The 23,062-nt window shown below is 40.7% G+C and overlaps 1 protein-coding gene across 1 annotated transcript; it reads left to right on the forward strand.

Annotated features, from left to right (window-relative positions):
• Positions 1–20,391: 20,391 nt before the first annotated feature.
• LOC307167247 (olfactory receptor 52K1-like) lies at positions 20,392–21,351 on the forward strand (the record flags this gene model as incomplete). The annotated part of the gene is made up of 1 exon (XM_079886234.1): positions 20,392–21,351. Exon 1 carries the CDS (start codon positions 20,398–20,400, stop codon positions 21,349–21,351), a length of 954 nt encoding a protein of 317 aa, XP_079742360.1. The 5' UTR covers positions 20,392–20,397.
• Positions 21,352–23,062: the final 1,711 nt, after the last annotated feature.

The raw sequence follows: 23,062 nt of genomic DNA on the forward strand, positions 1-23,062 counted from the left end.
TGCGACCATTGTGCTATGCTTCCCTCGCATGTCGCAACTCGCCCGCCACCTCCTCCCATGGAGTCAGAAGCTTTTGAGGTTGCTTCATTCCACTTAATTTTCCAGCCTGCTCAATTGTGCCACCGATGAGGCCTAACGACAGTTTGGAGACTCCATCCCCAGACGGTCCAGCTGTTCCGGGACCACTTCGGGGCCGGACAGTTACATCTTTTTGACTCTCTGGACTCACCCCATTTCCAGTAGTTTGCGTTGTTTACGGGTGGAGGGAGAGGGAGATGAAGAGATAAGGAAGGTTTGGACAGGACAATGTCCTGTGCTCTGTCTTTGCTATCTTCTGTCCAGGGTGCATTTTATGGCTTTATTGCAGGGTGAGTTTTGTCTTAGCAGGAAAATCAGTTCTTACACAGCTGGCCCCGGGGCCTACGCAAAGATGCATTTCCCCAGTGAGCCTTCTTGCACAACACTGTGCTAAGTCAGGAAGGAGAAGGAGCAGGTCTTCCTAGTTGCCCCTTAATGGCCCAACTGGACCAAGTTCCCCCGAACTTATGCTCCTCTCGACAGTCCCTTCCTGACCCATTCCTCTGAGACATCTCAGGGATGGGGCACCGTTGGCACCCGCGCCAGACCTCTGGAAACTCCATGTCTCGATGCGGAGGTTCAGGTATCTACCTCAAAATGATCATAGATACCATCACTTCTGCGAGAGCACCCTCTAAAAAAGTGAGGCTTGCTTACGACCTGAAGTGGAACCTGTTCGTTGAGTGGTGTTCTTCTCAACAAGAAGACCCCCAAAGGTGTTTGATCACTTCTGTGCTTTCTTTCCTGCAAGATGGGTTGGAGCGAGGGCTGTCTCCCTCCGCCCTTAAAATGTATGTTGCCTTTATATTAACACACATCATGATGCAGGGGATCCAAATCCCTTCACAGACGGGCCGAAGAGACCGGTGCTGGAGATGGGTGAATCAAAGAAAGCTGTCCTGTCTGCCTCCTTAATGTCTGTGAGGTTCAGCCAGAGATGAGGTTAGCCATGCTTCTGCCGATCGCTTGAGCAGTAGCCTTTGTAGCGCGCAGTGCTAAGTCTGTGGCGCTGTGCAGGTTACGGGAAGCCCCAGGGTCCAGGCCAGACTCGTCCATGGAATTGAGAAGCTTTGCCTAGAAAACCTGTAAACCGACCATCTGCTTGCTGTCTCACGTCACTGAGGTCAGATAAATCCCATCACATAAAGCCTCTTTCACCTAGATATCATCATATAGAGACTGTGTCTGTTTCCTGAACTAGGAAATACAAAAAACTCCCAAACCCATTCAAGGGTAAAAATGTAATTGATGTTCAAAAAAACACAAAAAAAACCCAGATATAATACAGATGACCAAATGATAAAGCTCAGGTTGCTGAATATTCAATCCCTTACTTCAAAAGCACTTATTAATGCACTTGTTAATGATATGTTTAAAGATTATGACCTAGATGTGCTTTGTTTGACAGAAACCTGGCTAAAACCAGACAATTACATTACTTTAAATGAGTCCACCCCCAAGATTACTGTTATAAACACGAGCCTCGTCTGAAAGGCAAAGTGGGAGGTGTTGCTGTAATTTATAGTAATATCTTCAGAATTACTGAGAAGTCTTGTTTAAATATAATTATTTTGAAGTGTTGGTGCCTAATGTAACACTATCTAGTGTAAATGAAAAATCACATTTGAGATTTGTGCTGGCTGCGGTATATAGGGCACCATACAGACTTTATCAAAGAATTTGGTAACTTTCTATCAGAGTTAGTATTGGCTGCAGATAAAGTGCTAATTGTTGGTGATTTTAATATACATGTAGATAACGAAAAAGATGCATTGGGAGTGGCATATGAAGACATGCTAAACTCTATTGGATTTATATAACGTGTCAGGACCTACTCATTGTCGTAATCAAACTCTAGATCTAATATTATCACATGGAATCAATGTTGATGCCGTTGAAATTCTATAGCAGAGCGATGACATCTCAGATCATTATCTAGTCTCGTATATACTTCATTTAGCCAAGGCTGCAAAGCCGACTCTGTGTTACAAATATGTTAGAACTATCACTTCTGCCACTAAAGATTGCTTTATTAATAATATTTCTGATCAGTTTCATCTCCTCAGCATCCTAGATAGCTTAGAAGCACTCAATATTGCGACATAAACTTTTGACTCTCTCTTTTCCAGCACTTTAGACACAGTTGCTACTTTGTGCTTAAAGAAGATTAAAGAAAATAGTCCAACGCCATTGTACAACAAGCACACTCAGGCCCTTAAGAGAGCAGCCAGAAAAATGGAGCGCAACTGAAAGAAAACAAAACTAGACTGTTTACGCATTCCATGGAAAGAGAGCACAATTGCATTCAGAGAGGCCTTAAAAGCTTCTAGATCTGCTTATTTTTCAACCATATTAAAAGAAAATAAACAAAACACTATGTGTTTCTTTGAAACTGGCTAAATTTACGAAAACTAAAGCTTCAACCACAGACGTTTCCAGGCAGCACAGCAGTATTGATTTAATGAAATTCTTTACTTACAAGATTTATAATATCAGGGAGAAAATTATAACTATGCATTTGTCTACTACAGTATCGCATCAGGCAGTGCATTGTAGTCTCCTTGAGGAAAAATTTTATTCATTCATTGCTATAGGAGAGAAAGAATTTTCTAAACTCGTTAAATCATCTTAATCGACAACATGTATGTTAGACCCTATACCGACTAAACTATTGAGAGAGATGTTTCCAGAGGTCATAGATCCTCTTATTTATATCATTAATTCATTGTTGTCTTTAGGATACATACCAAAAACGTTTAAGCAGGCTATGATTAAACCGCTTGTTAAAAAAACGCAACTTGATCCTATACAGAATTAGTCAATTACAGACCGATCTCGAATCTACCTTTTCTGTCAAAGATACTTAAAAAGGCAGTATCCTCACAACTATGTTCCTTTTTAGAAAGAAATGGTATCTGCGAGGATTTCCATTCAGGATTTAGACCATACCATAGTACTGAGACAGCTCTCATCAGAGTCACAAATGATTTGCTCTTATCTTTCGATCGTGCTTGTATCTCTCTATTAGTGTTACTTGATCTTAGCGCTGCATTTGATACTATTGACAGTGTTGGGAAGGATACTTTCAAAATGTATTCCGTTACAGAATACAGAATACATGCCCAAAAATGTAATTTGTAACGTATTCCGTTACGTTACTCAATCTGAGTAACGTATTCTGAATACTTGGATTACTTCCACATTGAATTGCATTTTATAAGTGTCGGACATCAAATCCTGCTTAATAAACAAGCCTGGGGGTGCGGTGATGCGGTGGTGACGCGTATGCCAATAAAGCACCTAAAAGCTGTCACAAAGAACCGGCAAAAGTAATAATTATGAATATGTCAAATATAGAAAGGAGATATTTTAATTGTTTATTAAACAAGTGTTTTCTTTGTCAGTGTCGGCTACAAAGATGAAGTTGACGATGCTGACTCGCGATCTTCGCAGTAGTGAACGCGCCAGAGAGAAATGCACATTTCATACAGATTACATATGCAGAGAGCAGTTCTTTCGTGTTGAATTGTTCTGTTTAAAAGTAGACATGTCTGTGAGGCAAGCAGGCAAGCAAATATTAATAATATTTCTGATCAGTTTCATCTCCTCAGCATCCTAGATAGCTTAGAAGCACTCAATATTGCGACATAAACTTTTGACTCTCTCTTTTCCAGCACTTTAGACACAGTTGCTACTTTGTGCTTAAAGAAGATTAAAGAAAATAGTCCAACGCCATTGTACAACAAGCACACTCAGGCCCTTAAGAGAGCAGCCAGAAAAATGGAGCGCAACTGAAAGAAAACAAAACTAGACTGTTTACGCATTCCATGGAAAGAGAGCACAATTGCATTCAGAGAGGCCTTAAAAGCTTCTAGATCTGCTTATTTTTCAACCATATTAAAAGAAAATAAACAAAACACTATGTGTTTCTTTGAAACTGGCTAAATTTACGAAAACTAAAGCTTCAACCACAGACGTTTCCAGGCAGCACAGCAGTATTGATTTAATGAAATTCTTTACTTACAAGATTTATAATATCAGGGAGAAAATTATAACTATGCATTTGTCTACTACAGTATCGCATCAGGCAGTGCATTGTAGTCTCCTTGAGGAAAAATTTTATTCATTCATTGCTATAGGAGAGAAAGAATTTTCTAAACTCGTTAAATCATCTTAATCGACAACATGTATGTTAGACCCTATACCGACTAAACTATTGAGAGAGATGTTTCCAGAGGTCATAGATCCTCTTATTTATATCATTAATTCATTGTTGTCTTTAGGATACATACCAAAAACGTTTAAGCAGGCTATGATTAAACCGCTTGTTAAAAAAACGCAACTTGATCCTATACAGAATTAGTCAATTACAGACCGATCTCGAATCTACCTTTTCTGTCAAAGATACTTAAAAAGGCAGTATCCTCACAACTATGTTCCTTTTTAGAAAGAAATGGTATCTGCGAGGATTTCCATTCAGGATTTAGACCATACCATAGTACTGAGACAGCTCTCATCAGAGTCACAAATGATTTGCTCTTATCTTTCGATCGTGCTTGTATCTCTCTATTAGTGTTACTTGATCTTAGCGCTGCATTTGATACTATTGACAGTGTTGGGAAGGATACTTTCAAAATGTATTCCGTTACAGAATACAGAATACATGCCCAAAAATGTAATTTGTAACGTATTCCGTTACGTTACTCAATCTGAGTAACGTATTCTGAATACTTGGATTACTTCCACATTGAATTGCATTTTATAAGTGTCGGACATCAAATCCTGCTTAATAAACAAGCCTGGGGGTGCGGTGATGCGGTGGTGACGCGTATGCCAATAAAGCACCTAAAAGCTGTCACAAAGAACCGGCAAAAGTAATAATTATGAATATGTCAAATATAGAAAGGAGATATTTTAATTGTTTATTAAACAAGTGTTTTCTTTGTCAGTGTCGGCTACAAAGATGAAGTTGACGATGCTGACTCGCGATCTTCGCAGTAGTGAACGCGCCAGAGAGAAATGCACATTTCATACAGATTACATATGCAGAGAGCAGTTCTTTCGTGTTGAATTGTTCTGTTTAAAAGTAGACATGTCTGTGAGGCAAGCAGGGCCTACTACCTTATACGCTGAGCGCCCGTTTCACACATACTCCGTGTGCAGTGCGTATGCGCTGCGTGTTGTGGTATGTGGTATGTGGTACAGGAGCAGCACGCACTATAGTGCTTTCACATATGATGCGTTAGCAGTGCGTAACTGATCCACTGATACCACAAACACATACACAATATTTGTATTTCAAATCCAGAAGTTTTCAGCAACTTTTATTTAAAAAAAGTTTTGTCACCGGTGCAATTTTCTTTGTAGCCTACACATATACACTCTTTAATAGACGTATTCAAGTTTAAACAATTTAAACAACGTATTAATCAATGCATTACTTCTATATAGATTCAGTTGTTCAAGCAAGTGGTAACATATTTAACATGTAGGCTATTAAAATCACAAACATTTTCAATTAAAACTTAAAATTGACAAAAACAGCCGACTCTCAAGCCTTTTCTTTTGCATTTAAATTTGAATACAATAGGCTAAATCTTGCATGCCACAAATAACTTGTTTTTCAACCTCCATGAATCAGACGAGTGTTGTTCATTATTTCGCCTTGTTAAAGTAAACTGTAGGCCTAGTTTTCATTGTTTTACCCAGGTCTAAAAATAAAAAGATGACCAGGGAAAAAAAGCAGTAGGCCTATTTAATTTAATTCATTTATGATGGTATTACTACATTTTATTTAATTATATGCATTTATTACTACAAATTACTACATTTTCAGCTCAGTCCGTGTTTATTCTGACCACGAAACATGCGCTGTATAATTTCATATAATTGTAATAGTGATGTTTCTACAGCATGACATCCAACAGTGTTTAAATAAGAAAATCTGTATAATAATAATAATAAAAAAAAACTAAACATTTTGTGCCACTGGTTCACTTAGCCACACTCAAATGAGCCTCTGATGAGTTTTGTATGATGAACTCAGAATGCATTGCGCCATAAAGCATGTCACCATTATTGAGATTCATGCGCTGATTCTTGAGGTTTGTGTTTGTCTCAATGAACGGTTTTAAAACTTACTATACACAGATTTAGTTTTTTCATATTAAATACTCCAGATTTTCGGATTAAAATGCTACATGATCACAGGCTGTAGAAATTCTGAATTATTATGATCACGTAGAATTGATACCGGAGACTATAGTCCCTGAATGAAATCAGGCCATTACATTATGATTATATGCTGAAAATAAAAGAAGACAAATAAATATATCAAGATATCAGCAGAGGAGGACTCCACATTACCAGCTTCACTTTTTACTAACCAGACTGACTTTATTTCTGCCTGGCGCTTATAGCAGTTGTTATTGAGAATTAACAGAGGTTTAGATGTTGATGTTTGGTTGAAAAAGTTTTGTTTAAAGTCACCATCATGGTGATCAGCATTTGCTTTAGTTGGGATCTTGACCCTTGTCATTTGTTAAGTTGCTTCTTTTTCAGCCATTGTAGGTGTTTTCAGAAAACATTTTTGCATTGAAAAAGTAGATCAAAATGGCTGCTTTAAAGGGATGGTTTGGAGTAAAATCAACCTAGGGTCTTTTGCACCATGACATCGAGCCAAACACCTACCACTACCAACAAAATATTAGTGCATTCCTGGAACTGGGCGTCGTTATAATAATAATAATAATACATTTAATTTGTAAGCGCTTTTCTAAGTACTCAAAGACACTTTACAGAAAATTATAAAACAGATGTAGCAACATAGAAAATTGTAAAGCAAATGTAGCAAAAAAAAAGAAAATTAAACACACAATTAAATTAAACATTAAAAGCAATTTTAAAAAGATGAGTTTTTGTCAAGATTTTGAATTTTGACAGGTCAGTGCAGTCACAGATTTTTTGGGGTAGAGAGTTCCAGAGGGTGGGGGCAGCGACAGAGAAGGCTCTATCCCCCCAGGTTCGGTGCTTGGTCCTGGGAGGTAGAGTCAAGAAATTTGCATTGGAAGAGCGGAGGCAACGAGATGGGTTGTGGCGGTGGAGCAGGTCAGTGAGGTAGGAAGGGGCCTGGTTATAGAGGGCTTTATGAGTGAGGAGAAGGATTTTGAATTGAATTCGTTGTGGCACCGGGAGCCAATGAAGGTTCTTAAGGACTGGGGTGATGTGGTCACGGGTGCGGGTGTGGGTGAGTAGACGAGCAGCAGAGTTCTGAATATATTGGAGTTTGTTTAAGCTTTTCAATGTTATGCCATACAGGATGCTGTTACAGTAGTCGATTCTGGAGGTGATGAAGGCGTGGATGAGGGTTTCAGCAGCGGAGAACGAGAGTGAAGGACGGAGTCGGGCAATGTTTTTTAAATGAAAAAAGGCAGTTCTAGTGATTTGTTTTATGTGCGGTTCAAAGGAGAAGTTATTGTCAAAGATGACTCCGAGGTTGCGACTGTGAAGGGATGGAAACAAGGTGGAGTTATCGACAGTGAGAGAGAAACTGTGAGTGGTCTTGGTGATGGATTTGGGACCGATGATGATCATGTCTGTTTTTTCACAGTTAAGTTGAAGGAAATTAGAGTGCATCCAGGATTTAATGTCAATGAGACAGTTGGAGATAGTGGAGTGGGTAACGGAGGTAATGGATTTGGTGGAGATGTAAAGCTGAACATCATCGGCGTAACAGTGAAAGTTTAGACCATGGTGGCGAATGACGTTGCCAAAGGGAAGCAGATATAATATGAAAAGGAGAGGGCCAAGCACCGAACCCTGGGGGACACCTTGGGACAGCGGAGCAGTGGAGGAGGTGCAGTTGTTAATGTGAATGAACTGTTGTCTGTCGGTGAGATACGATTGGAGCCAGGAAAGGGCGGTGCCAGTGATGTTGAGGGAAGATTCGAGGCGGGAAAGAAGAATTGAGTGGTTTATAGTGTCAAAAGCTGCTGTGAGATCCAGGAGGATGAGAATGGTGAGATGACCAGCATCAGCGGAGAGGAGGATGTCATTGGTGACTTTAAGGAGGGCTGTTTCAGTGCTGTGTTGCGAACGGAAGCCAGATTGAAAAGGTTCGAACAGGTCATTTAAGCAGAGGTGGGTTTTGAGTTGTTTGGCAACAGTGCGTTCCAGTATCTTTGACAGAAAAGGGAGATTGGAGATGGGCCGAAAGTTTGACATGATGTCGGGGTTGAGTCCAGGTTTTTTAAGGATGGGAGTGACAGCAGCCAGTTTGAGTGAAGGGGGAATTGAGCCAGTGCTGAGAGAGGAGTTAATGATTTCAGTGATGAGTGAGGAAATAGCTGGTAGACAGTTCTTGATAAGATATGATGGGATGGGGTCCAGGACACATGTAGATGTTTTCATTCCAGTTATGATTTTGGACAGCTCCCCTGCCGACACAGGTGAGAACTGGGACAGGGACAGAGAAGTGAAGGGAGCGTGAGCAAGTGATAGGATGGGAGTACAGACAGTATTGACAGAGGAAGAGGACAGGTTGTTATAAATGGTGTCAATTTTGGTCTGAAAAAATGAAAGAAAAGAGTTACATTTTTCAGTTGTGAAAGAGTTGGTGGTATTATCACTGGGTTTGAGAAGTTTATTTACCGTTGAGAAAAGAGCCTTGGGGTTGGTGGAACCAGAGTGTATGAGGTGTGAGTAGTAGGTGGATCGGGCAGTCTTGAGAGCTTCTTTATACTGCTCGAGGTAATCTGTATATGCTTGTAGATGAACAGATAAATTGGTTTTCCTATGGAGCCTTTCAAGCTGACGCTTTCGGGATTTCATTTTGCGCAGATCCGGGGTGTACCAGGGAGCAGAGTGAGTGAATGAAACAGTTTTGGTTTTAATGGGAGCCAGCTGATCGAGACAGATGGAGAGTGTTTCATTGTAGTAGTCAGTGAGATCGGAGGGGTTATCAGTCTGCAGTGGGGGGATGGAGGATATTTTGCTAACAAGAGAGGCTAAAAGAGCAGGAGTAGAAATGGATTTAAGATTTCTGAAGGAAATTGACCGTTTATTCTTAGTGGTCATAATGGGGAGATCGATGTTCATGGTGATTACCAGATGATCGGAGATGTTGAGGTTGAGGCTGGAGAGGTGAGATATGGTGAGACCAGTAGAGCAAACCAGATCCAGGATGTGGCCCCGGCTATGAGTAGGAAAGTTAACATGTTGGGTAAAGTTGAAGCAGTGTAGCATTTCCAGGAATTCAGTGGCAGATTTGCAGTTAGTATCGATGTGAAAATTAAAATCTCCCAAAAGCAGAACAGAAGGTGAAATGGCAGATAGCTGAGTCAAAAAATCAGATAAGTCAGCGAGAAAGGAAGGATTTGGTTTGGGGGGGCGATAGATTATGGCAGTGACCAGAGGAGTGGGACCAGAGAGTTTGAAAGTGATGTGTTCAAAGGACTGAACAGCAGGGATGGAGATGATGGATGTTTTAATGTCCTTTCTGTACACTGCAGCGACACCGCCTCCCCGCCTCTCAGGTCGGGGTTTGTCCATGTATGTGTATCCTGTGGGTGTGGTTTCGTTGAGTGAGAAGTAGTCCAGGGGTTTATGCCAGGTTTCAGTGATACAGAGGAAATCCAGGTTATTGTCAGTAATGAATTCGTTTAAAATGAGACTTTTATTGTTGAGTGAGCGAGTGTTAAACAAAGCCAGTTTCAGGTGACGTTGCTTTGTGATGGATTGAGAGGACAGAGGAAGGGGGCGGAGATTAGATAGGAGCGCGTGTCGTTTGTTGTGATGACGTAGTGAGGAAGTTGGAATGCGCGAATAAGACCAGATGGATGGAATGGAGTTTGAAGTTGAAAAGTTGTAATTGAACATACGACCAGAGCCTCTATGTGGAGGACGGCGAGGTAGTCCAGATTCTTGAAGGATGTTGATGTTGTCCGGACGAAGGTGGTTGTTGAGTGGGCGGGAGTCGACAGCAGAGCATAACGGTGGCATAATCCAGGCGTGGTGCGCTAGCACAAAGCTAGCGCTAACTTGATCCCAGAAGCCGGGCGTCTCAATTCCAGTCCAATTTCAGCAAGTATGTAACGTTAAGTTCTAAGATTTCTTCGCGATCAGAGTTGTTGATCTGCTCGAAGGCCACGGTTGAGTCGGGCACTTGTTGCTTGTTCTGGTGTTTTGTCCTTCGTGAGATTCCCAGGACAGATATCCGCTTTGATTTTTCATTCATGCGTTATCCGTTGTGAATTCAGTATGAGATGACTGAGAGGATGAATGAACTTGTAGTAATAAAATTAATACTGATTAAGAAGAATTAAAATAGATACACATTAAACATTAAGACATTAAAACAGAGCCGGGCGGAGAAGCGGCAGCCAACATGCGCCAGCGTACCCGTTGAAAAATCTACGGGATTTGGGAGAGAATCTAACGGGAAACTAACAGTAGGACAACAATGTTACACTACATCCTTATGCATCACTTTCTGTCAGGACTTTTACTTGCTTTTCTTAATGAAAAACGCATTGGATTAGCATTTACAGACATTCTAAACTCTATTGGAGTTAGACAACATGTGTCAGGACCTACTCATTGTCGTAATAATACTCTAGATCTAATATTATCACACAGAATCAATGTTGATGGCGTTGAAATTCTGCAGCAGAGCGATGACATTTCAGATCATTATCTAGTCTCGTGTAAACTTCATTTAGCCAAGGCTGCAAAGCCGACTCTGTGTTACAAATATGTTAGACCTATCACTTCTGCCACTAAAGATTGCTTTAGTAATAAACTTCCTGATCAGTTTCATCATCTCAGCGTCCCAGATAGCTTAGAAGAACTCGATATTGCGACAGAAACTTTTAACTCTCTCTTTTCCAGCATTTTAGACACAGTTGCTCCGTTGCGCTTAAAGAAGATTAAAGAAAATAGTCCAACGCCGTGGTACAACGAGCACACTCGGGCCCTTAAGAGAGCAGCCAGAAAAATGGAGCACAACTGGAAGAAAACAAAACTACAGGTATTTTGCATTTCATGGAAAGAGAGCTCGATTGCATACAGAGAGAACTAGAGGTATTTCACATTTCATGGAAAGAGAGCTCGATTGCATACAGAGAGGCCTTTAAAGCTGCTAGATCTGCTTATTTTTCAATCCTATTAGAAGAAAATAAACAAAACCCTAGGTACTTATTTGAAACAGTGGCTAAACTAACGAAAAAGAAAGCTTCAAGTACCGAAGTTTCCAAGCAGCACAGCAGTAATGACTTTATGAACTTCTTCACTTATACGATTGATAACATCAGGGAGAAAATTATTACTATGCAATTACAGGCCGATCTCGAATTTACCTTTTTTGTCAAAGATACTAGAAAAGAAAGAAAAAAGAATATCTGAAGAATAGAATATTCTTTAGAAAGAAATGATATCTGCAAGGATTTTCAGTCAGGATTTAGGCCGTACCATAGTACTGAGACTGCAGACTGAAACTGAGTTACAAATGATTTGATCTTATCTTCTGATCGTGGTTGTACCTCTCTATTAGTGTTACTCAATCTTAGTGCTACATTTGATACTATTGACCACAACATTCTTTTAAATAGACTCGGAAATTATGTTGGCATTAGTGGAATTGCATTAGCATGGTTTAACCCTCTGGGGTCTAAGGTGTTTTTGGGGTCCTTGAGATGTTCTGACATGCCCTGACATTTGTGCTTTTTTCAGTTGCTTATAAACATATTAATGGCAAAAAAAATTACACACTATTTAGCACAAACAGGGCTACCATAATATGTGAGCAACAAGAATGTACATGTCTGCATTTTTGAGAGAATAATGTTTATGCGTGGTTATTGAAAAAACTAAAAACTAAAGTTTCTGAAATAAGACCACAAAACACATACTAAATATGTGCCAATAAGACTTTTGTCTAATGGATGTCATCGCCTAGTGTTTTTTCTTCAAAATGATGTGAAAATCACCCTGCCTAATCATTCACATAACACAATACATTGATTTGAATTTTGCAAAGCACTTTCTGTTTGTAAAGGCAATATGTGGAGTGGGCGTCAACAATCATGCATATTTAGTGGTTCACACCTGAGGAGACAATGGGGCCTGCATACTTAATTAGCCATTCATTCAGGTGAGTCACTGAGCCACAAGAATGCAAGAGCAACAGTTGGAAGCATCTCAATTCTTTTTTATTTTTCCACATATTGTGCTTGCAATTTGGCCTATAATATCCAAGGAAAACATGTCTAGTAATTGTGCAGTTAATTCTCATACTGTATTTTCAGTTTTGGAATATTTATCCTCTCCCCAAATTTGTCACTAATAAAACACAATAAAAATTATTTAAGGAAAAGGCTTATATTTACCTTTTAATAGTTTGTTTACATCTACCTTGTAAATATATTTTTTTTATTAAAAAGGTTACAATTACAACAACAATTCAAGTGTAATCTTTCTTTGTAAAAACTAAAGTATACATTTTATCATACATATTTCAAAGTTAAGGATTTGATTGATTATTTGATTATTTTTGACAAAACATACTATATTTAACATGAGCAAATATTGGCAAACAAAAGCTTATTTGAGGTGGCAGATATTTTACAGTAAAAATGTATAATCTATCCAAAACTAATCAACGAAATGTTGTCTTTCATATGTCTGTAACATAGGTCTTTCATTTTTATTATAAGAAATATAAATGTTAATTTGCAGTTTAATACGTTGCTTATACAAATACATTTTATTTCAACATATTTCAGTCGATTTTTACTCAGTATAGCAATACAGTTTGCTAAAACCGAAACATTCATTCACAAACAGAAACGCCTGACTGTAACGTTGTTTTTATGAAATATTAGGGCATATAAATGTTAATTTTCAGTTTAATACGTTGCTTATACAAATAGCTAACATTTTATTTCAACATATTTCTGTCGATTTTTACTCAACTCAGTATAGCAATACAGTTTGCTAAAACATCATCATTCATTCACACAGAGACGCAATTTAAATTTAAACTGTCTTTTTGCAAGCTGTGATAAACAGCGCGCATCTCTGCGGCTGCCGTTCATTCATTCACAGAAACGCGATTAACTTGAGAAGGAAAAAAAACTTACTACAGTATTCGGATCCTCTCTCCTCGCAATACCCGGACTCTGAGGTAGATTTTCCATTATTATTATTCCTCACAGCGCTGCCAGATGGTGTAAACACGTAGGCTACAATGATATGATTAAACTTGTGTTTTCTCGAGCTGATATGGGGGCGTTCACAGGTTTGCTTGGATTGCCTCAGTAATTTGCGTTTGAATAGCCCGCGCTCTCCGTGGGCGGGTTCACATTACATTTGAATGAGCTCTAATTAGCTCGACTGGAATCGCTCTCTTTTAATACAGATTTCACAAGATGAGAATATTTGTTTTTTATATAAATTACCTCATTTAAAAGAAGAGAATTCAAGCTTCATGCCTGTGTGTCTGTATGCCTGTTTGACTGAGTATTCGCTGAGTTACAGTTCATTTTCGGACGCGTTTCAGAATGGTCTTCACTGACAGAGAGAAGGCAGAACTCGCATCACGTTTATTTTTCTTTATTTGGCAAAAAGCACAACACTTTGTTTTTATTGTGAGTATACACAAAAATAATACACATTTAACAGAATCGATTGATGTATGAAACTTGCTTGTAATATCAAAGTCAACAGAGCAAAATTAATTTCTTTTGAACTGAACTGAAAAAAAGCGAGCCTATCGCACCGGCGCGATTGTCGACCTCAGGGGGTTAAATCATACTTATCTGACCATTATCAGTTTGTAGCAGTAAATGAAGAGATGTCTCATCGATCACAAGTTCAGTATGGCATACCACAAGGCTCAGTACTAGGACCGTTGCTATTCACTCTGTACATGCTACCCTTGGGAGATACTGTATCATTAGGAAGCATGGAATTAGTTTTCAATGTTATGCTGATGATACTCAGCTCAATATTTCTTCATGCCCTGATGAAACTTACCTATTCACAAAATTAATGGAATGCATAGGTGATATAAAAAATTGGATGACTAGTCATTTCCTACTAATTAATTCTGAAAAAAAACAGAGATTCTAATTATTGGACAAAAACTTCCTCACGTAATAATCTAGAATACTGTCTAACACTTGGTGGCTGCTCTGTCAAGACATATCTAGTATCTGTAAAACCGCATTTTTCCATCTTAAAAATATATCTAAATTACGTCATATATTCTCATTGACAAATGGGGAACAATTAGTCCATGCGTTCATGACATCAAGGCTAGATTATTGTAATGCTATTGTTACGAACCACTCTGAGACACGAGGGTAGAGGACCCAAATGCAGCTTTTAATAAAGGGGTTATCCAGAATCGTAATCCAACAAGCAGAGGGTCAAGCACAGGATGACAGTCCAAACAAATCAACAAACAAACAAAACAAAACAGGCAGGGGTCAGAGGCACAAGAGTAATCCACGGGACAGGCAAGAAATCCAAAAAACCAAGAGACAAGAAAACCAGGAAAATGCTAAGAAGAGCAGTGCAACAACATACAAAACTTTGCAGTGAGTGAAGGGGTGAACCAGGCTTATAAGGGGTGAACTAAACAAGAAGATGAGCTACAGGTGAATGTGATAATGAGTGCTGATGAGTCCAGGCAGAGAATGATGGGAGATGTAGTCTGATGAGTGAACGTGAGAGTCTGGTGTGGAGTGCCCTCTGGTGGTTCTCAAGGGCACTCCAGCTAGTGATCGTTACACCCCCCCCCCCCCTTAAGGAGCGAATTCCAGATGCTCAGAAAAACAGTCCAGGAGGGTGGTGGAGCAGAGGAGGACCCGGGGGCGGGATGGAGGGCCAGGCCCATGAAGAGGAAGAGGACCTGGAGACTGCGGCAAGACGGGAGGCCAGGGCGGATCAGGCTGTGCAGGCGACCAGGGCGGACCAGGCTGTGCAGGCGACCAGGACGGAGCAGGCAGTGCAGGCAACCAGGGAGGAGCAGGCTGTGCAGGCGGCCAGGGAGGAGACGACCCTTCAGGCGGCCAGGGAGGAGACTACGGCCAGGGAGGAGACGACCCTTCAGGCGGCCAGGGAGGAGACGACCCTTCAGGCGGCCAGGGAGGAGACGACCCTTCAGGAGGCCAGGGAGGAGACGAACCTTCAGGAGGCCAGGGCGGAGACGACCCTTTAGGCGTCCAAGAAGGAGACGAACTTTCAGGTGGCCAGGGCGGAACAGACGGTTCAGGAGGCCAGGGAGGAGACGACCCTTCAGGCGGCCAGGGAGGAGACGACCCTTCAGGCAGCCAGGGCGGAGACGACCCTTCAGGCGACCATAGCACAGGAACAGACACCGGCTCAGTAACAGACACCGGCTCAGGGACAGGAACAGACACCGGCTCAGGAACAGACACCGTGGCAGTGGCTATCTCTGCTGAGGGCTCAGGTTCAGGCGTGTCGGCGACCATCTCTGCTGAGGGCTCAGGTTCAGGCGTGTCGACGGCCATCTCTGCTGAGGGCTCAGGCGACGTGGCAGCGGCCATCTCGTCCGGAGACCCTGGCTTGGCGGCAGCCATCTTGTCCGAAGACACTGGCTCGGCGGAGACCATCTTGTCCTGAGACACTGGCTCGGCGCCGACCATCTTTTCCTGAGACACTGGCTCGGCGGAGACCATCTTGTCCTGATACACTGGTTCGGCGGCAGCAGCCATCTTGTCCAGAGACACTGGCTCGGCGGAGACCATCTTGTCCTGAGACACTGGTTTGGCGGCGGCCATCTTGTCCGGATACACTGGCTTGGCGGAGACCATCTTGTCCTGAGACACTGGTTCGGCGGCAGCGGCGGCGGCCATCTTGTCCGGAGACACTGGCTTGGTAGAAACCATCTTGTCCTGAGACACTGGTTCGGTGGCGGCGGCCATCTTGTCCGGAGACACTGGCTCGGCGGGCGTGACGTGAACAGCAGAATCTCTGGATCGGCAGAAGTGACGTGAACAGTCTTTGGATCGGCAGACGTGACGTGAACAGTCTCTGGATCGGCAGACGTGACGTGAACAGTCTCTGGATCGGCAGACGTGACGTGAACAGTCTCTGGATCGGCAGACGTGACGTGAACAGTCTTTGGATCGGCAGGCGTGGCGTGAACAGTCTCTGGATCGGCAGAAGTGATGTGAACAGTCTCTGGATCGGCCGAAGTGACATGAACAGTCTCTGGATCGGCAGAAGTGACGTGAAGCTCTGGCTAGGCAGGACTGGCGTGAAGCTCTGGCTCGGCAGGGCTGACGTGGAGCGCAGGCTCGGCAGGGCTGACGTGAAGAAGCTCAGGCACGGCAGGGCTGACGTGAAGAGATTCAGGAACGGTGGCCATCTTAGGATATGGCCCTGGAACAGTGGTCGCGGCAAGACGAGACCCTGGGACGGTGGTCTCGGCGGAACGAGACCCTGTTCGGGCGGCCCTCTTGGCAGTACATTCTGACATCAGTGGTGGATCTGTCACGTAGGAAATAAGTCCTGGACACCTATAGACCGATCTGGTGGCAAGCTTTATGGGTGGTGTGACGTTAAGATTCTCAGGCTGAGGGGATACTGCGGGTTCACGGAGCTCCTTCTCCTTCACGCCCACAGTAAATGATGAACCGCTCAACAGCAGGGCCAGATCTATATATTGTGCTAATGTCCTGTGAGGATCATGGTCGGGCATCAATGACCGGAGCGGTTCAGATAATCCTCCGCGGAAAAAGATCATTAAGCACTCGGTGTTCATTAGCGTGAGATGTGCCAGTTCAATAAAATCTGCGACGTAGTCTTTGATGGACCGATTCTCCTGACGGAGACGCATGATTTGGACGTCTGGACACATGGTTGGCATGGCTGCTGGATCTCGGTGTGGCGAAGTTTTCTGTTACGAACCGCTCTGAGACACGAGGGTAGAGGATCCAAATGCAGCTTTTAATAAAGGGGTTATCCAGAATCGTAATCCAACAAGCAGAGGGTCAAGCTAGTGATGTTACATATGACACTGAAGCTTCGATGCGCGTATCACATAAGCGACACAATTTGTAGTGAAGCCCCGTATCGAGGCATGTATTGGTTTACTAGAGTCACGTGATTGATGACAAACGAAGCCTCACTTTCTGACCAGTCACGTGCGCGAACTTCAGATCGTATTTAACGACTCATTGTTGCCTCAGTCTGGTTGATATTTACAATTATTGATATTGACATTTAATAACAGACGATCCTATCAGACAATGTCCTTATTCATTGTGTGTGTGTGTGTGTGTGTAGAAAGAAAGAGAGAAAGAGAGAGAGAGAGAGAGAGAGAGAGAGAGAGAGTAGGCCTACATTAAATCTTATTGAATCATACGCTTATAAGCTATTATATTTTATTGTCACACTTTAATGGGAAAATGAATTTATTTAATGAACAAATCAAACACAAACATGTAAGGCATTTATTTGTACACATAACATTGAAACTATGGAGTGTGTTGTGGTTGCTTCATCTGCCAGAGCTTCTAACACAGGCTTCTGGCTGCTTTATTTTAAATAAGCACCAGATGGCGCTCTTCTCGGCGCTGTTCTCGACACTCTCGAAGCTTTGAATCTTTTCCCGGAACAGTCAGGGGAAAGCCTCAGTGATTCATGAGGCTTCATTTCCCCATCCCTAGGTCAAGCACAGGAAGACAGTCCAAACAAATCAACAAACAAACAAAACAAAACAGGCAGGGGTCAGAGGCACAACAGTAATCCACGGGACAGGCAAGAAATCCAAAAAACCAAGAGACAAGAAAACCAGGAAAATGCTCAGAAGTGCAGTGCAACAACATACAAAACTTCGCAGTGAGTGAAGGGGTGAACCAGGCTTATAAGGGGTGAACTAAACAAGAAGATGAGCTACAGGTGAATGTGATAATGAGTGCTGATGAGTCCAGGCAGAGAATGATGGGAGATGTAGTCTGATGAGTGAACGTGAGAGTCTGGTGTGGAGTGCCCTCTGGTGGTTCTCAAGGGCACTCCAGCTGGTGACCGTTACAGCTATTATGGGTGGTTGCCCTGCACGCTTAATAAACAAATTACAGCTGGTCCAAAACGCAGCAACTCGAGTTCTTATCAGAACAAGGAATTATGACCATATTAGCCCGGTTCTGTCAACACTGCATTGGCTCCCTATTAAACATCGTATAAATTTTAAAATATTGCTGATTACTTAGAAAACACTAAATGGTTTAGATACTGAATGGTAGATCCTTTTCCTATTTAGCACCAAAACTTTGGAACAGTCTTCCTAACATTGTCCAGGAAGCAGACACACTCTGTCAATTCAAAGCTAGATTAAAAACACATCTCTTTGACCTAGCATACACATAACACATTATAGACTTTTATAATTCAATGTTAGGCAGCATAGATTAGGTCAGCCGGAACCAGGAACACTTCCCATGGGTCCTGATGTACTCGTTACATCATAAGAAGAATGGCGTCTACGCTAATATTAGTCTCTCTGTTTATCCCGAGGTTTACCGCAGTCTGCCGGATCCAGGCTGTATCCAGATCTGATGAAGGACCTGCGCCTGGACGCGACGGCAGCGCAGTTCTGAAATGTCAACTAGTATCTCCCCTGTGAAGGCCTCCCTTTACCTCTCTACAGATAAAGCGTTGTCGGGATAATTCCGGTTCGCGTGGCTACGCGGAAGCGATGAAAATTCTGTATTATAAATTTTAAGGCCAGACAAGTAGTAGCCTATGTTGAGGGTTGATTTGTAGGGAAGGACTACACGCCTGCGCGTACATATATTCAAACGCGCATACGACTGAACTCGTAATGTGCATGTGCACGCCATCGGCGTTCTCACTGGTTCACGCTTTTGAAGTTTGCGCAGAAAGAACTTAAGAGTTTTCTATTAAAACGGTGTCATGTTAGCGGCCCCTAAGTTTATGATTAACGATTGTTGTGACGGAAGTGAATCAATCAAACTAACTTTAGCTGGACAATAACTATATTCTAGAGCTGGTATAAAGCCAAAACAATCTCTGTTACTCTAATATCCTATTATCAATGTATCCTATTATCAAGCCGCTTTGGAACAATCTACATTATTAAAAGCGCTATATAAATGAAGATGACTTGACTTGACTAGATGGAGTTATGACAATCTCTGTATTCGCTTAATATAACATTTTGGGAACTCGTCAAACGGGTTTTCTATTCCTCAGCACTGCCATATGGCTCTCAGTATAATAGGCTAGACTTGAGGAAACTGAACTAAAATGGTTGTAGTAATGGAATCACAAATGGTCAGCTTCCTTAGGTTAGGAATGCAAGTTCATGAAGTTGATAGCGCCCTGGGAAAATGAATCCTGACCGTATAAAAAGTTGGTTTAATGTGTGTTAACAAACAGTTGAACTTGGGAACATAGGTCCCTTTTTCATATGTTCATTATGTGCCAAATAAAGTTGGGCAGCATATGAATTAATGAATGAGGCATTTTATATAGCGCTTTCATATGTACTACTGTACACCCAAAGCGTTTTACAACCACGTCGGGGTCTCTCCTCAGCATAGGTCCCTAGGAAAATCGATATGCTCCCCCACAACACAATTAAATTCCTTGATCTTGTATTTCACACTGTATTTGTGATTACTTTTTTTGATTGTTAGTCACAAAAATCCTAGAACTCAGAAAAAACTTTCTGAAATGGAAACTGAAATCCCATGATACAGGTGGCGTTGAGCTCACAGACTGGGAGTAGCACACAGACTCATGGGAACACAACACAGTGTTTTTAGAGACCAAGATATGAGTCAAGTCTTCATTTCACTCTAACAAGTAAAACATATAACACATCTGAAATATAATAAATTGTATCTGTTCAACAATCCAATGGGAAGAGCTCAGATTAATGAGTATATGGGTAGATTTAATATATCGGATTTGCTGCATTTATATATGAATTTCATGGTGTACATACAATGAATTATTCAATTTACTTCTGACTTGAAGTTTCAAATGTAGCATGTACATTTGCATCACAGTTTAACAATACAAAAAAAGTAAGTAAGGTAAATGTGTTTTTTTCCCCCTTTTTTATTGGCATTAACAGTACTGAAGCAATGGTTTAGCTTCACACTACAGAGATGATGTTTGCTGGCACAGTAGAACATATGACAATGCTGTATTTTGTTGTTTTAAAAAGTGAAACATGGTCAACTACTGTATAATTTCTCTTCTCAGTTTCATTAACTTCATTTGTTTGAACAGAACACTGTGTGTGCAGAAGAGTTTTTCAGCATGAAGGACCTACCTACACAAAATATCTCATTCACAGACTTCAAATTAGTAGGTTTCTACAGCCTAGGAGAATGGAGGCCTTTGTTATTTATACCTTTCTTTTTGATGTTTTTATTAGCTCTCACAGCAAATAGTATTCTCATATATTTAATCAAATCACAAACGTCTCTGCATTCTCCTATGTATGTACTAATAGGTGTTATGGCAGTGTTAGACATGATCATGCCTATATTTTTTGTACCTAACATGCTTCTTAGTTTTTTATTTAATTGGAATGAGATATCTCTAACAGGTTGTTTGATACAAATGTTTGGCCTTCATTTTATTGGAACATTTCAATCTACTTTGGTTTTTTGGATGGCACTGGACCGTTACTTTGCAATATGCAAACCTCTTCATTATCATAGATTCATGGAAATCTCTAACTTTCTAAAGTTTGTTGTTGTGCCAGTAATGAGAAATGGACTACTTATTGTCACCATGGTCTCTCTGGCTGGAAAACTGTCATTTTGTGTAACAAATGTCATTGATCACTCTTTTTGTGAACACATGGCGTTGGTTCAGTTAGCATGTGGAGATATATCTGTTAATAATATTGTAGGACTTTTGTCTGCTTTCCTTATAACAACTGCTGATTTTATTCTTATTACTGTATCTTATGTTATCATTTTCTCTTCTGTGTTTAGATCTGGTGAGAATCATTTAAAGGCCATTAATACCTGCATTACTCACATTATTATTATGACAGTTAGTTTGATTTCTGCTTTGACTGCATTTTTGTCATACAGAATAAGGAATAACATTTCTTCTAGCAACCGTATATTTATAAGCATCATGTACTTATTGTTTCCAAGTTGTCTACACCCGCTAATCTATGGATGGAGAACAAAGGAAATTCGACTAACATTTCTGAAGTTTATAAATAATGCAAAGGTCTTTCCTTTAAAAAACTGAATGGCTTTTACAAACGAATGGATACTACAACATGATAATACATAGAACACATAACTTTTATACAAGGAACTATTGTTTTGATAAAAGCTGAATGATACTTTGTAGATAAATGCATGATAAATATAAAGATAAAATAATGCAGTTAATGTCTTTACAAAACACATCTAAAACATCTAATAGAGATGGAAACATATACACAAATGCAAATGATGTGTAATATGTAGGGGTGAGCGGGGCACAAACTAACACGGGTCTAGTTGTAACACACACGGTTTAAAACTTCCCACACATGCCAGCATGATGAACCTTAGTGTATTTATTAGTTCCCATATCAACACTATATAGAGAAAAAAATTGCTGAACATTAATTTATTTTTTAAGATAATTTTTCATCTATGTTTTTTGGGTTTATTTAAAATTAGAGACATCAGATATTATTTTAATCTGATATCTGTTATTTAACAGTTGAGATAGTTCTTTAATGCTTCACTAGCCAGCAGAAGACACTAGCAGAGTTTAAATCCCATGCTATAACACTGCGTTACTACATGCCCCTATTAGAACTATGCTATTCTATTCTACACTTTTATGAATTCTATTGAGAAAACATGAGAAAAAGGTGAATAAAGACTGAGAGTCAATGTTTAGAAGTGATTCATTATTATTATGTTTTGAACTATGCTGTATAGCTGTGTTTTGCGGTGTGTTTGTTGTCAAACTCAAATATTTGTTTATTTTTAGTTATTAAAAAATGTCATTATTTTACATGAAAAAGTGAATACGTGTATTTTATTAATGAAATATTTTAGTTTGTCTTGTCATGTGGTCATGTTACAATGTCCTCCTCACGTGTTACAACATGCCCCACATATGGGGCATGTTGTCACATTTCATTTCCATTCTTTCGGGGTAAATTAAGAAAAAAAAGTATACAATGTATTAATGAAACAAAACCACATAATTGTACTCGACATGTGAGAAAAAATGAATACTCTGAACCCCAAGTGAATTTACACAAACTGAAAAAGTCAAAAGTGTTAGGTTGTGCCCCGCTCTCTATACATCAGCTAGTAAAGTACAGCATATTATTAAGATTTCATTAAAAAATAAACAGAATCAAAACAGAAGGCATGCTTTGTATCTGTCAGAAGCTGCGTTTCCATTACAGATTTGCGCAAAACTTTTGCAATATTTTCTAAATGTCAATAAAAAAATACGAAATGACAGCGTTTCCATTTTAACCGATGTTATGCTTAATTTTTTCCTCTTACGATAAGTAATTCCAAAAAATCATGGTAATGGATGTTGGTAGGTTTACACATAGGCTATCCCAGCCACGGCACTAAGCATTATTTTTAATAGAAGGAGACGGCATGTTATCCAAGCATTAATGGCAAGGAAACACCCTTATACAGCACATTTGAGGGGTTTCTCCTTCCTCTGCTTCAAGGTCTTGTTAAATTGTGGCATTTCTTTGTTGTTTAGAATCCAGTATTCCCATAAATCCTTTTATGAGTTTAATGAACTCTGTCTCGTCTTCTGCCCAGCCACCCAGCAGAGAAAGCTCATTTCGGCCGCCTGTATCCGGGATCTTGTCCTTTCGATCATGACCCACAGCTCATTACCATAGGTGAGAGTAGGAACGTAGATTGACTGATAAATCGAGAGCTTCGCCCTGCAGCTCAGCTCCTTCTTCACCACGACAGACCGG

Source organism: Squalius cephalus, assembly GCF_949319135.1.
Source record: "Squalius cephalus genome assembly, chromosome: 11".
NCBI classification, from domain to species: Eukaryota; Metazoa; Chordata; class Actinopteri; order Cypriniformes; family Leuciscidae; genus Squalius; species Squalius cephalus.